This window comes from Propithecus coquereli, unplaced genomic scaffold (assembly GCF_000956105.1).
Source record: "Propithecus coquereli isolate 6110/MARCELLA unplaced genomic scaffold, Pcoq_1.0 Scaffold120, whole genome shotgun sequence".
Taxonomy (NCBI): domain Eukaryota; kingdom Metazoa; phylum Chordata; class Mammalia; order Primates; family Indriidae; genus Propithecus; species Propithecus coquereli.
The window spans coordinates 3362775-3377315 of NW_012136081.1; the positions used below are offsets into that span (position 1 = coordinate 3362775).

The 14541-nt window shown below is 53.1% G+C and overlaps 1 protein-coding gene across 1 annotated transcript in view; it reads left to right on the plus strand.

The window, feature by feature from the left end:
• SHANK2 (SH3 and multiple ankyrin repeat domains 2) overlaps positions 1-14541 on the plus strand; it is a 491107-nt gene that overhangs the window by 91901 nt on the left and 384665 nt on the right. Inside the window, exons 10-11 of the mRNA XM_012665629.1 lie at positions 11111-11115; positions 14147-14213. Of these exons, the coding sequence (XP_012521083.1) occupies positions 11111-11115; positions 14147-14213 (72 nt within the window). The remainder of the gene's footprint in view (positions 1-11110; positions 11116-14146; positions 14214-14541) is intronic.

Here is a 14541-nt window from a genome sequence, read left to right on the forward strand (position 1 = left end):
CAAAGGATACAGAATTTCAGTGCGGCAGGAGGAGTCAGTTCAAGAGGTCTGCTCCGAATGGTGACTACAGTTTATAACAATGTATTATGCGCTTGAAAATCGCTGAGACAGTAGATTTTAAGTGTTCTCACCACACAAAACGGTGAGTATGCGAGGAAATGCGTATGTTAATTAGCTCGATTTAGCCATCCCACGGTGTATTCATATTTCAAAACACCATGGTGTACAGCATCAATATATACTGTTTTCATTTGTCAATTTAGGAAAATCAATTAGAAGATCTCCTTATAGACTTTGGCACATTTTTCCCCAGTTACCCTTGGGTTCGCAGAGCCACCTGGACTGTACCCAACATTGAAGATGAGACTAAGAGTGGGTGGCTGGTGACCTTGTGATGCCAGGACACAATTGTATCAGTAAGGTTGGCACCGATCGGCTTCTCTCCATAGAGGGGGACGGCTGTGACTATTCATTAGGGACCGTCTGACTTACATCCGTGTAGCTGATGCAGGAGCCCTGTTAGGAAAGTCTATGGGTGGCCTGTTTATAGCAGTTGCTTTTCTTTCCTGGGTCAGCTTCTCACAATAAAATAATTTAAAATGTGGGCTGGCTCGAGATGTTCACCTGGCAGCCTTTTGACACCCGGGGGCAACTTTACCTGTATCTCGTTTGGAGCAGGCTGGGATGTTTGGCTGTCCACAGGGCCAGAGCTGACTTGTTCCCTCCTCTCGAAGCAGCTCACTGCCCCTCTGCGCGGTGGCTCGTCTTGGTCACTTTCCCTCTTCTCGCCTCACTTTTCCATTTTTGGTTTCCTAATAAAAATTGAGCATAGTGCCCCAAGGTAACGGCCTGATGTCTCGAGCCTCCCCCCACCCCCACCCCCCATGTGTACACACCTGGCCTCAGGTTCCAGGTACCGTGGACACTGAGAAACGACGTGTCTGCTTACCGAGGGAGGAGAGTGTGCGTGCGGCACCGGCGCCCCGTGAGGCTCCGTGTGGTCCCAGCTCACCTTCCCCAGGCTGCTCACACCTGGGTGCTCACACCTGCAAGCTTTGAGGAGAGAGACCCTGGAGTCGCAACAGCGTTTCACAAATCTCCCTGCAGACAGCAGGGAGGAGCTGCGTGCAGTGCCAGCCATAGGGTGGATAGGGGGTGCTTCTTGCCGTTTAAGTGACACAGGTGGATAATTATATCATTGTCCTCTTTCCAGTGAATCATGCTCCATTGGAATTCTGGAAATAATTTCCGAAGGCTGCTGTGCTACCACACGAAAGGGTGGCGGGAGGTGTGCACGCCAGCAGTCGGTGCCAGGACTTGGCGCTTCTGCTCTCTGCCAGCCTCGCATTGGGGACGTGCTGAGAGCACCTCATGCCTCTGTCCACTCTGTGGCCACGGGATGGGTCAGCAGGTGGGTGCGAAGGGGCCGCTCTGCGCTGGCCCCCACCCTGCCTCTTCCGGGCTGTTGCCAGGTCCCCTGACCTTTCCCCAGGACAGCTCCCCTGACTGTTGGACCCAGCACAAAATGTCATGTGGGGCCTGGGTCGTCTCAACTCTGCCTCCCCACAAAGGGCAGGAGTGGCCAAGAAGGTCATTTATCCCCCGGGACTGAGAGGAAGGCGCAGCCTCAGTGCACAGGGTTTCGGGCGAACCGCTGAGGGGTGTCAGTCGGCACTCAAGCTTCTCTGTCCCTTTCCTGCAGAAGACACGTGGACCTCCCTCGGCACGTGCCGCTCCCAGAGAGCAGAGAAAGGTGACGCTGGCCGGTGGCGAGCGTTGCCGTGAGGGCGGGTAGCGTACGAAACACACGTCTGTGTCCAAGGATAGCCAGGGGTGTGTTCTGGAAGAAGAGGGGCCACGAGGACACATGCCAGAGTTTATAAAACAGGAAAAGTGATGTTTCCCTTGAGTGTCATTAGTCAAGCAGCCCAGAAGTCTTTAAAGCATGACCTTGATCTGACAACTGAACAGAGCATCTTTCTACTCCCCAGGTGCAAGCAGGCCCCAAGGGGGTACCTTTCTCATAGTCCCCCATCCCCGCGCCCCAGCAGGGAGGGGAGGGGCAGCCCTTGTGTGGGGTGTGCCTGTGTCTTCTCTCTTCTTAGTTAGTTGCCTTTAACCCTCTCTGGGACGTGGCGGCCACGCTCTAGTTGTCCTTGGGAGTTCGAGGACAGCTGGAGGCAGGATATCACCAGGTGTGCTGAGCAGAGACCTGCTAGTCCACCTTGCTGGGTCGCATTTGGGCCACGGGTGGAGGGGAGACACATCCTGGTGTGGCACGTCCCTTCCGTAACTTGGAAGCACCGGCGCTGAAACCCGCTGAACAAACGCCTGATAGCTATTCTCGGATTATTGTCTCTCATTATCTGTCCACAGATGGCACCATGAATCATAACCGAAAGAATTGAAATGTGAGGCGCCAGGATGTAGTTGCTAGGGGATCTGGGCGAGGCGGGTGTACAGTCTGCTAACATGTGCTGGTGGATTTGGGAACAGCAGCCCGGCACGCTTGAGATGAGATTCCCGGTAACAGTGAAGTATCTCCAAGGGACCAAGTTCTGTGTTTAAAAGAAGACATCACTGTTGTGGTCAGTAACATCAGGACCCGAGGATGACCTTGTCACACGAGTAAGCAATACCCAGAAATCAAGCAAAAGGTCATAGCCAGCCAGCACGGAACCGTTGGCGTAACCCAGAGAACGCGTTAGCGCGATCAAGGAATCGGGAGCCGAGATGCGGCGCGTAGTGAGCGAGGGCGTTTCGAACGCGAGTGGCACCTGTAACCCAGAGGATTCCTGATGTTCACAGTGAAGGACTTCGAACAACCGAATTTTCTTCCCTTTCATGTGTATTTTCAGCCTCTCGTGTTTGCTTCCGAGGTAGTTGTATTTCCGAAAGGCCCTTCTGTGTTGGCTTGGGGTTTGCAGCCGTCCCGTGTTCCCACGCATGCTCCCTCACGGCAGGTGAGGTGTCGGTGGGGGCAGTGACCTTCCTTGAGCCCCTGCTGGGGGAGCACCAGGCTGCCGGGAAGCCTGGGAGTTGCTCATTCACCTGGTGGCAGGTGGACTGTGCCTAAAATGGCGACCGAGAGAGTCGGGGAGAATGGGCGCCGCAGGGGCACGCCACGCCGTCAGATCCTCGTGCCTATGGCTCGGCGAGGCCCCGAGCCTGATGTCGGGCAGTGGGCTGTGGGGTGCCACTGAGCGAGTTGTGCCTTCTCTGGGCTTCTAGAAAAAGATGCTGCACAGCCAGTGTCATCGGATGGGGCCCTGTTCACCTGCTCGAAGGGCCCAACGGCCCCAAACAAATCCTTCACTCCCACGCCGTTCTGCTTGCTGTGCCGGTGTAATATGCTAAATCAAAAAGTGGATTAATTTAAGAGCAATAAACATTCACGTTGCTGCTCTGGTGATGACGCCCTGGTGCCAGCCGCTCTTCCTAACGACAAGTGGTAGCGTTACCCGAACAATTAGGAGATTGCTCAGCGAAGACTGAGCGGCACTTTCCGAGTGGGAATGGGAAGAACAGACGTGGCAGAGCCGGCCCGCCAGGTCCCCGGTGCGGCGTCCTCCGTGCCCAATTCCTTCTCCCTGGAAGGGCTGCCTTTTTCGGGTACGTTTCAGCACGAAGTCTGGGGCACGTTTTGGAGCCAACATCTAAACTCAGAATCGTCTCTTTTAGCCCCCAGATCCCAAAGTGGGAACTTGGAGTCTTTGGTTTTTATTTTTAGTGGTTTTAAATTATTTACAAGGATCTTAAAAACCTGTGTAGGAAAACTGCTCCCTCGTCCTCGCCATAATCTTTCCTCTCTTCCCGCCCCCCTTCTCCTTCCTCTGTTTTCTTCTTTCTCCTAAACTTTACCTGCTGGTCACAAGGAACTTAAATCACTGTCCCCAAGCTGTTCCTAATAAAGTAAAATGTCTTTTGATTTTTTTTATTCCTGAAGGTGTTGAAATGCAATTTTATGTTATTTAGTTGTGTGGAATTTAATTCACATACCTCCCATCCGTTTTAGCAGATAGACTCTCCTGGGTGTTTGGTAGGTTCCCTGAGTGGTCCAAGTTAATAATAGGGTCTGTCATTTAGGATGAAGGAAGGAAGAGAAGGAAGACAAATCTCTTTACATAATAAGTTTCTTCTATAGCACTGGGATTAATTATAAGTTCGAAATCTTTCTTTTCTGAAGGACATGACCTTGGCGGGATGTATTTATAAACACGCCAGGAGGTGGCGACGGGGGGGAGGGTTTATTTCCTTTTCTTTTTCTTCACTGGAGAAGAGAGCAAGAAAATAGCTGAATTGAGAACTTGGCTTGGACATCTGCAGTTCGGTTCCCCAAGACTCTGGCATGACAAGACCACAGAACGGAACGAAAAAGGCAGTTTCCACCGGCGTCTCTGTTTTTGTGGGCAAGACAACTTTGGTTCATATCGCAGAAGTTGTTCCCCAACATGACCCCTGAGCGATTTTAATGGCATTGCTGGTTTGGTTTCGTACAGGAGCTGAGCAGACACAATCCCGTACGAACACACAGTTGACGTTTCCTTTTCGTATGTAGTTGTGTGTTACCACACAAGCATGGTTTTAGCTTATATAGTTGGTTATACTTCCTTCACGTCACTGAACAAAGGGAAACGTTTTCTGTGTGAGTGAGATACGCTGGCATTACTGCCATCTTCGTAAACGGACCGCTTCCGCTGCCGTTCTCACTCTTGTCATTGGGGGTGGGAAGTGGTGTTTCTGCGTGAACGACAGTGGCCTTTGTGGGTCTCACGCCCCTCGGCCCCGGGGACGCCGCAGGAGCCCTCACCAGCTTGCCGGCGGCTTCAGTGAAGTCGGTGTCTGCAGTTCTTGGTCCGAGGCTTGGAATCACTGCTTTTTCCAGCTTCTGGGAAAATTGAAATTAATTTTATTTTCATGATAACAGTGATGAGATTTTTTTTTAAAAAAAGGAGACAGAGGCAGATGACACTTAAAACCATTTACTTCACACACACCAGAGTAGCCAAAACTAAGGAGATGGACAACGTCAAATGTCGGTGAGGATGCGGAGCAGCTAGAACTCCCCTCGTACGTCGGCAGCGGGAGCACTAAACAGAACCCCCGCTTGGGAGAGAAGGCAGTTTCTTACAAAGCTTGATATGCATGACTCTACTCACCCAGCTAGTCCACGTCCAGGGAGTTAGCCGAGAGAAAGCAAAAACACACAGCCACAGATGAGCTTGTACGAGAACGTTCAAAGCCGTTTGTTCTCTGTAGCCCAAACTCAAGACAACCCAGGTGTCCAGGTGAATGGCAGGTCCCTGTTGGTCCAGCCACATAGCACGTCACTGCTGAGTGACAGAGAAGCTGCCGATGCCCACGACAGCACGAGCGAATCTCAGAAACACAATGTTCAGCCAAAGAAACCAGACACACAAGAGTATGTAACATGTGATTTCATCGTATGTGACATGCAGCAAACAGATGTGACTAATCTGTGGTGAGAGAGGTCGGGTCATTTGTGGCCCCTGGTTCTTGGTGGGTTGGTGGTAACGTGGTTATGTATGTTCATCAAGACTCATCAAATTATGCCTTTGATGCCCATGCATTTCACTCTGCACATTGACCCAAATTAACACAACACAGAAAGTTAGGGGAAAGAGGCATTTGGAAGACCTGTGAGCATTGGAGGGTGTCTGGGGACGAGAGCTGATCTCCTCATCGTGACACCGTGTGCAGGGGCATGCCCTCCCTTTGCAGATGCTCAGTTGCTTAGAGAGGGAAGCACCACCGTAGGCAGCAAAAATCAACTCGTGCTCACGCGTGTGCACGCACCGAACCACACCAAGCAGCACGGGAACAACTGTACAATCCAGCTGAGAAGGTGCCGATTTTCGTTGCTCTATTCTTGCAGCTTTTGGGGGATGTGTGGAAATTTTTCATAACAAAATCTAGGGGGTGGGAGAAGAAGCAATTTCTGTTTCTGCGTTTCTGTCTGTGACAATCACCTGTGCGAGTGCCTTTCCCGCCCTGCCACCCGGGAACACACCAAGTGAGGGGGGACAGTCTCAAGCCTTCGTGTAGGTCCCAGACGCTTCCAGCCTGGGTGTTTGCTGGGGACTGTAAGTGTTCACTAGGCAGGCAAAGAGATTCCCCACACTTGGGCTAAGCAGGTTGTTATGGGCTACCTTGGGTCCCCCTAAATTCATATAGTGAGGCTCTAGCCCCCAGCACCTCAGAATATGACTGTATTTGGAGACAGGGTCTTTGAAGAGATAATTAAGTTAAAATGAGGCCATTAGTGTGGGCCCTAATCAGATATGACTGATGTCCTTATACGAAGAGGAGATCAGGACACAGCCATGCACAGAGGGACGGCCACATGGGGACACCAGGAGAAGACGCATCTGCAAGCCAAAGAGAGAGGCCTCAGAAGGAACCAACCCGGAGACACCTTGATCTTGGACTTCCAGCCTCCAGGACTGTGAGATGACAAATTTCTGTTTAAGCCACGCTGCCCGCGGTGCTCTGTGATGGCGGCCTCGGCAAACTAACACAGGGAGTGCGATAGTCTCAGCTGTCGTTTCTTTCTTTGGTTACCATCTGGCAGAAAATGGTACTTAATTTTTGCTTCTGAGTCAAATCCCATTATTAATCTCCCTCTTGCCTTTTATTAAGCAGGAAGGGTGTGCTTAAACTGACGTGCCGGAGAATTTTCCGTGGTTAGAGCTACACGAGGCCATGTATACAACACCTGCCTTACCCTAGGCTCTGCAGTCGAATGAACAAGGTCTACCTTTAGGGAACGTGGAAATCCAAGTTACTTGAACTCTCGAAGCCTGTTTTCTAACCTGCAGGACAATTGTCGTAGCAGCTCCACTCCCCAGGCGTGCGGTGAGGACGGAGCCCGACGCCGTACGCAGAGGCGTGCCTGCGTGCACATGTTGACCGAACATGAGCAACCGCCGTCATCATCAGCTCCATCGCTCTCCGCGTTCTCGCAGAGTGGTGAAAGCCAGTCTAGGAACATCTGTAATCCCAGAAATCTCAGCTGCGCACAACAGAGTGGTCGTCTTCCTTCTGCCCCATGACGCAGGAGGACCTTGAAGCCAAGTAGAAAAATATCACCTGCCCTGTAGGTTCACGGCTTTCCAGCCCCAGACTCCCACCAGAGCCACTGCCTTGCAGACTGTTTCTCTGCAAACACTGAAGAACCACTGGCTTTCTATTAAGATTTCTGGGAGCAAACGGCATCCTTCAGCATAAACCATTGCTATTTCAAAGGAGAAATTTACATTTTATTAGCAAATCCATCTGGGAAAGGGAGGATGTTTTTGGTCCACATGAAATAATTACTTCTCATTCTTTTATCTGTTTGTTAAACTTTTATGCAGAATGTTTTTTGAGGTGTTTTATTCCCTTGACTGCCATAAACGTTTCACAGGACAGACAACTGGATAATACTGCCCGGAGGCCTCTTCTACCTAAGAGGGTAGGCACAGAGCTGGCAGGTTTTTACCTGGTCGATGTTTTCACGTCTCCGCTGGAAGCTGAGCTGCTAAAATGCAGGTGGATGGGCTGGGTCGTAGTGTGACTTGGCTTGTTGATTGATCAGAAACTTCTAAACATCGAAGATGGTTTTTCTCCTCAAATACGATCTCCCAACACCAACTGCTAGTTCAACATCCCCCTGTAATTAGGGAGTCAACTTGATGCTGAACACCAGCGTCCCTGGGAGGTCGCTTGCCAGTATCGACGAGTCTTAACCAGGCGGCGTATGTGGTGCAGACTCTGGAGCCCGGGTTCAAGTCCCAGATTGCTGTGTGACCTTTGGGACTTCCACGTGATCCCAAGTCGACCAAACACCTGCTGCTCCTGGCAAAACGTGTCCACGCTGCAGTCATCGTGCAGTTGCAGTTTGGAACTGCAGTGGGATGGAAGGTGCAGCCCCTCCCATCCACACCTGGAGTCTGTTTGCCCCACACCTGGAGTCTGGTCACGTGCTTCGCCAGTAGGTTTTGCCAGAGGTGGTGTTGGTTGCCTCAGGGAGCGTTGCAGCTTCAGATGTCCACGTGGAGCACGAACCTGGGGCCACCGTGTCGGGAAGCCAGTCTGGTCTCCTGGGGGTGGGAGGATGCGTGGAAAAAAACACTTGAGCCCCAGCTGACGGCCAGACCCTCGTGGAGGCCGTGACGCCCCGAGACCCTCCACACAAATGCAGTCACGGGAGTGCACCTAGAGCATGATCCTTAGAATCACACGTCACTTAGTCTTCGGGTGTTTTTTTTTTGCAGTGTTACGTATTTAATTGCTGCACTAGCAGACTGAGTTTACTTTGATTCCTGGTCTGTTAGATTTTATTATGAAGCTGTATTGTATCCAATGTGTTTTGATAAAACATTTATCAAAACTGAGATCTGATCCTTCAACTATCAAGGATAATTAGATAGATTTCCTCCTTTTTCTCTGTTATGTGATGAATTATATTGATCCATTTTCTTGTTCCTGATATCAAATGATGCTGTTGTAAGCCACTAACCAATATTAATTATTTAAATTCTCACAGTAGTCATAGAAGAATCGCACGTGTATCATTACCCTCGGTTACAGAGGAGCAGATGCAGGTACAGAGGGGGCATCGGTTGTCTGTGGTCCCCGTGGCTCCGGCCACCCCACGGTGCTGCCAGAGTGACGGCTGACCACAGCTGGGGGACGCTTTCACTCCTCAGCTATGGGCAGGTGCAGGGGCCTGGACCCGCTTGCCTTTCTGGGGGTCTGGGGGCCATTTGATCCCCAGCCTCTGGGTACCAACAAGTGGAGGCCTTGCCTAGGGCAGTCTCACTTCAACACCAGGGCCCCCTGTCCCCGGGGAAGGCCCGCTGTGTCACCTGGCACAGAGCCACCCACAGGGCAGACTCCCAAGCCCTGGCTGCTTGCTCTGGCTCGGGGCCCATCCCTCAGCACCCCTGGGTCGGCTGTCCCTGGAGGTGTGGGTGGTTGCTTGTGTCACCAAGGGGTTCTCTGTCTAGTCAGCCCCCTCGGGGTTGGCATAAGGTCCTGGAGCAAACCGCAAGGGCCTTCAGGTGACACACGTGGATTTGCAAAGGCTCCTGTCCCCGCTCCGGAGTCTGGCAGAGCCCCAGGGAGCTGTTCTCTCCGGAACCTGCAGAGGCGTCCGCTGCCTCTCCAGACCCCCGGCTTTCGCCTAGAGCTGGGCAGAGACTCCCTTGGAGTTTGTCTGGTGGAGATCGACCTCTGACCTCACTGAGCCCAGTCTCCCGCCCCGCCATGCCTGGAGGATGCTCAAACTTCAAACACCCTTCCCACCTCCCGGGGCTGTGGGTATAGGTCACTTCCTGAGCTGCCCAGGGGTCTGAAACAAGACGCGGTATCTCGGGAAGGAAATGAGAGATGGGAACACAGCGAGCCCTCAGTTTCCCTCACTGGCTCTTCAAGGAGCCACCTTCTCATTATGGCGAAGAGGTGTCAGGACCACAGAGCAGCCTGGGCATAGCTGTCCATTTGGAAAGCACATTTCATTTTGGAAAGAGAAGGATACTTCATTCGGGGCGGGGGAAGTGTTTCCTCCGCACCTGGCTGCAGCCCCCAGGAGGTTGTTCTGGAGTGAGGAGGGGAGAGGCGGCCTCTCCCTTGCTCTGACTCTCAGTGGGGACAGAGCAGGTCACACTGTGGGCATCACAGCGAGGCAGCAGCGTCCCCGGGGTCCTAACCACCCTCCCCAGAGATGCGGGAACTGAGAGGAGTGTCCAAAGGCTACAGGGCAGCTCCCAGGCGTTTTTATCGCTGCAGAAAGTTCACGTGTGTGCGCCGGCACTCCCCTGAGCTGAGCGGGAAGGCGCAGGTCTGTGGGCACCTGCTCTGATCCCAGCGTCACCTCGGGTGGCAGGTGGGGTGGGATGGACATTGTCTTAGTGCTTAGGCTGCTGTAGGAAAATACCACACACCGGGTGGCTTATGAACACCAGACCTTCCCCGTCACAGTTCTGGAGCCTGAGAGTCAAGACCAGGCGGCAGCAGATCCCATGTCTGGGGAGGGTCTGATTCCCGCTCGGCCGTCTTCCCTCTGTTCTCACATGGCAGAAGGGGCAAGGGTCTCTCTGGAGCCTCTCTGAGAAGGACACTGACCCCATTCACGAGGGCTCCACCCTGGTGACATAATCATCTCCCAGAGGTCCTGCCTCGTGACACCCTCGCACTGCGGAGTAGGTTTCGACATGTGAATTTTGGGAGGACACATGTGCAGACTGCAGTGAAGCCCACACGACGCCTTGTTCGGGTGTAGTCGCTGCCTGATCCAGCACGCAAGCTCACGCCTGCAGACTGGCACGTGCTTCAAGGCGGGCCAGACTCGGAGCCAGGTGCTGTGGGGCGTGGCACGTCCTGGAGTTCAGTTAACGGTGGATCGGTGGACGGATGGGTGGGTGGGTGACTTGAGCCCACAGAGGTGTCATCCGGAGTCATCCAGGAAGCTATCTTGTCTTGGAAGGGGCTGCCTGATGTATACAGGAGGCGTCAAATCTTGATCTGCAGAGAGCTTCAGTGGCGACCAACTAGATGGTCCTCCATCCTCCTCCCCTGCCTGCCAGCCAGGTGCTTGTTCCTCCAGATCTTGCCTAGGTCCCAAGTTCCCACGGGGGTCCGCCTGGCCCTGGTCTGCCCCACATCCCCTCCTCCATCCGTGCCAGAGCCGTGCCAGAGCCGTGCCTGAGCGCACCGGGCTGTTCCTCACACGTCCCATGTTGGTCTTTACGCTCCCGAGAGGCTGGGGCACAGCATTTATGCCCCACACTCCCCTCGGGATCCGGGTAGACAGCTCCACCTGCTGCACCCACACAGCCCCCCAACCTCTCAGGTGCCTCCCGGGCAGCTTGGCCCCCTGGGTGCATCCAGCACGGGCCTTTGGCACAAGACTGGGGTCGTTGCCAAGCTCCTGCAGGTGTGGTGCCCTGATCCTCCTCGCTGCTTGTTCGTCGAGGAGTCCGTTCCTGGGCGTGTGGGGCACACCCCACCTCGGGCACTGAGCAATTGCAAGATGCCCCCCAGGCCTCCAGGTCTCCCTGACAGGGCGGTGCAGGTGCTGGGCGCACGGAGGAGCCGTCTGATTCAGCACAAGTGAGGGGATGGGAGGGTGCGCCGGACACGAGGGCCAGGCTGGGGATTTGGGGTGCGCTCTGGAACGGGTCTCCACCTGCTCCGCGTTGAACGTGGGGGTGGGAGGAAGACTTGGTGCTCAGCCGAGCGCAGTGCCTGGGGGGAGGTGCCCGCGGCGTTGCTGTGTCTTCACCATCGTTAGCGGTGCTGTTACTGTGCCCACGCCCGGAACCAGAGGAGACAGAGCCCGCACTCCACCTGCCTTATGCCTCCAAACCCGCAGCCAGACACCGACTGGATGGCACTGAAGTGCCACGTTGAACCTGGTCCCCTGTTCTTGCTTCAGAAGACACCCACCAGGCCTGGGGCCAGCAGTGGCAGAGGGCGGCATGCGGCCGCTCCCTGTGCAGTTAGGACAAGTAAATGCATATTGTTCTCATCTGCATTATAAGCTGAGGTGTTTTGGCCGGAACGGAGCAAGTAGCCTTGCCGCTGCGTGCGTGACCAGGTTTGGGTTCCTAGAGCTTTTCTCTGGAAGCGTAAGCCTGGACTCACTGCCACCTGGTCCACTGTCAAGTTATTTTCTGCAGCTGTCCTGGGTGTGCACTTGCATCCGATTGTACGTTTGTGTGGGGGCTTAGGCGACCTTCACAGTGAGCAGTCTGCTCTTTGTGCAGAAGTTGTCAATAACCACTTTTGCAACAACAGTAATCCCAATAGCAAGCTTTTTTAAAGGCTGACCATGTGCCTGGCACTGCTCTGAACCTTCACACCAAACCCATTTCACAGATGGGAAAACCAAGGCCCATGGATTGAACATAATGCCCGATGTCACATGGTACAAGTCTGGAATTTACACCAGCAGCCTGGCCCAGGGCCTATGCCCTTCATCCCTGTGGCAGCATCCCTCCGTCGGCCTGCCAGGTTCACCTCAGGTGTTCGGCTGGGGCTGACCCATGGGAGTGGGTGAGAGACGCCCTGCCCTTGTGGGCACAGAGGCCTGGCACTGCGACGGGAGCAGCACAACCATCGGGGCCAAGAGAAGGGAGTGTCTGGTCAGCCCGGGCAGCCCGTGGCGTGGGTCGGAGAAGTTTTGCTGAGTCCACGTCGCTTAAGTCTAGTGCTAAAAGCTGAGTCAAAGGCGGGCCGTAGGGGGAGGAGGCGCCTCACGCACCTGCCTGGTCAACTGAAGGTGGCTGGAGGCGGGCCTCTCCCTAAATACCTCCCTCCCACCTCCATGCCCAGCAGAGCAGCAACTCAAGAGACTGCCCCAGTCCTCTGCCTGGCGGTGCTGCCCACACGGCTTTGGGTGGAGGCCGTCTGGCTGCTGAAACCAAGGTGGTCCTGATAACCTCTGAGTTGTCGTCAGGGTCATCTTGTCCCTCTTCTTGAAGACGAGCTCACACTCTCAGCCTCGTAGCTCCATCACCTTCTCCGGTCAGGTCCAGCAGCCCGACAGTCCTTCATCTCCTCTTGCTCCATCCCTGTCAGTTCTAACCGGCTGTGTTCCTGCTTGTCTAATTCCACACACTTGTGGTCCGGTGATACTCCAGCCACACCCTCGGTGTTCATGTTTTGCAACAGGGATAGATTTCTCAGCTGTTCCCATATAGACAGCCTGAGAAATTTCTAAATCTTCAAGTTCCAGTTCCTTTTTGCTTAACAATTCTTTCTTTAATTTGTCTCTTTCCTTTTGCATTTTGCTATAAGCAGTCAGGAAGAGCCAGCTGCTCCCTCAACACTTTGCTTAGAAATCTCCTTGGCTAAATATCCAATTTTATCACTCACAAGGTCTACCTTCCACAAAATACTAGAACACAATTCAGCCGAGCTCTTTGCCACTTTACACCAAGGATCACTTTTGCTCCAGTTTCCGGTAGCACGTTTCTCCATTCCATCTGAGAGCTCACCAGAATCACTCCAGCACTCACGTTTCCAGCATGCACCTCGAAACGCTTCCAGCCTCCGCTCGTCCGTTACCCAGTTCCAAGGCCATTTCCACGTTGTTTGATGTTTGTGGCAGCAGCACCCCACTCCCGGTACTGAAATGTCTATTGGTCAACAATTGATTGTGAGAACTGGCTCACGTGATTGTGGGGCTGGCAAGTCTGGAATCTGCAGGGCAGACTGGAAACTGAGGCAGGAGCTGATGCTGCAGTCTTGAGGACAGATTTCTTCTTCCATAGGAAACCTCCGTTTTTGTTCATAAGGCCTCCAACTGATGGGATAATTCCACATTATCATTTGACGTCAACTCATTGTAGACATGTGTGTTTCTCCAGACTGGCATCGGAATGCCTGGCTCTTTTTTGGGTGTCTACGTGATGGCTCTGAGACCAAGATCTTCCCCTCTGGGGCACGTCAGCCTTGCCCATGTGGTCTCTGGTTCTGGCCTCCCTTTGGGGCCTCCAGGGGCACCTGGCTTCACCTACCTGGCTGTTTCCGCATGTCAAGGGCCATGAGGCTTTCAGTAACAGGTCTGTAGGGCCTGAGTTCGGATAATTTTCTGTAGATGTTGGTTTTGATGCCACCCACTGGGCTGTGCCTACATCTGTGGGAGGAATTTTTTACAGTGAACTGAAATTTAATAAAGAGTTTTAAATGCTTTTTTGAGGTTTCCCCTCTCTCCATTTATGGGGACTGGCTTGTATCTAGTCAGAAAAATGGGGCTCTCAGGTGGTGTGAGACTCAACCAGTTGAGCCCTGTGGGAACACAGGACATGGCCGACGGGGGTTTCCAAGCTCTGGCTTTGCTGAATTCACCACCGCTGTGTAGATAGTTCCTCCCTATGCCTTCTGGATAGAGGCACCCGCTCACATGGGTCCTAGCGCAGTGGTAATCTTACCATCGTGAAATGACCAGGGGCTTTGCGAAAAGCAGGAGTGGTGTTTGGAAAGTGAGAAGGTGAGAGTCAGCAGATGTGCACCTGCCGTTTCAAGAGCTGTGATCGCACTCCTCGTGGTGTGAGGCCTTCAATGATGTAAAGGGACATTAAAAAAAAATCAGTGTTCCGCAGGTGACGCTTAATTTAATATGATTTCCACTTCGCAGGTGGCGATCATCGCAGGCAACTTTGAACTGGCAGAATACATCAAGAACCACAAGGAGACAGACATCGGTGAGTAGGCTTGCTGATCAGCCACAGAAGAATTTGGTTTGGCTAAAGGAGACATTCACCAGCTTTTCAAAATTCTCCTAAGATTGGTTCAGAGCCTGCTTTTAGCAGAACTGAACAGAGAGTATTTTCCATCTCGGTCTTATGTTTTTTCACCTTATAGTAGGGATGGGACTAAGGAAGACCTTGGAAATTAGGCCGTTTGGCATGTGCAGCCTGCTTCTCCAGCTGATGTTCTGATCTCCTCTGACAGCCCCATTTGAAGGTCTTTCCACACTAAGATCATTGACTTAGTGAAGTGGGAAGAGGAACAGGAAATGTTTAATTTATG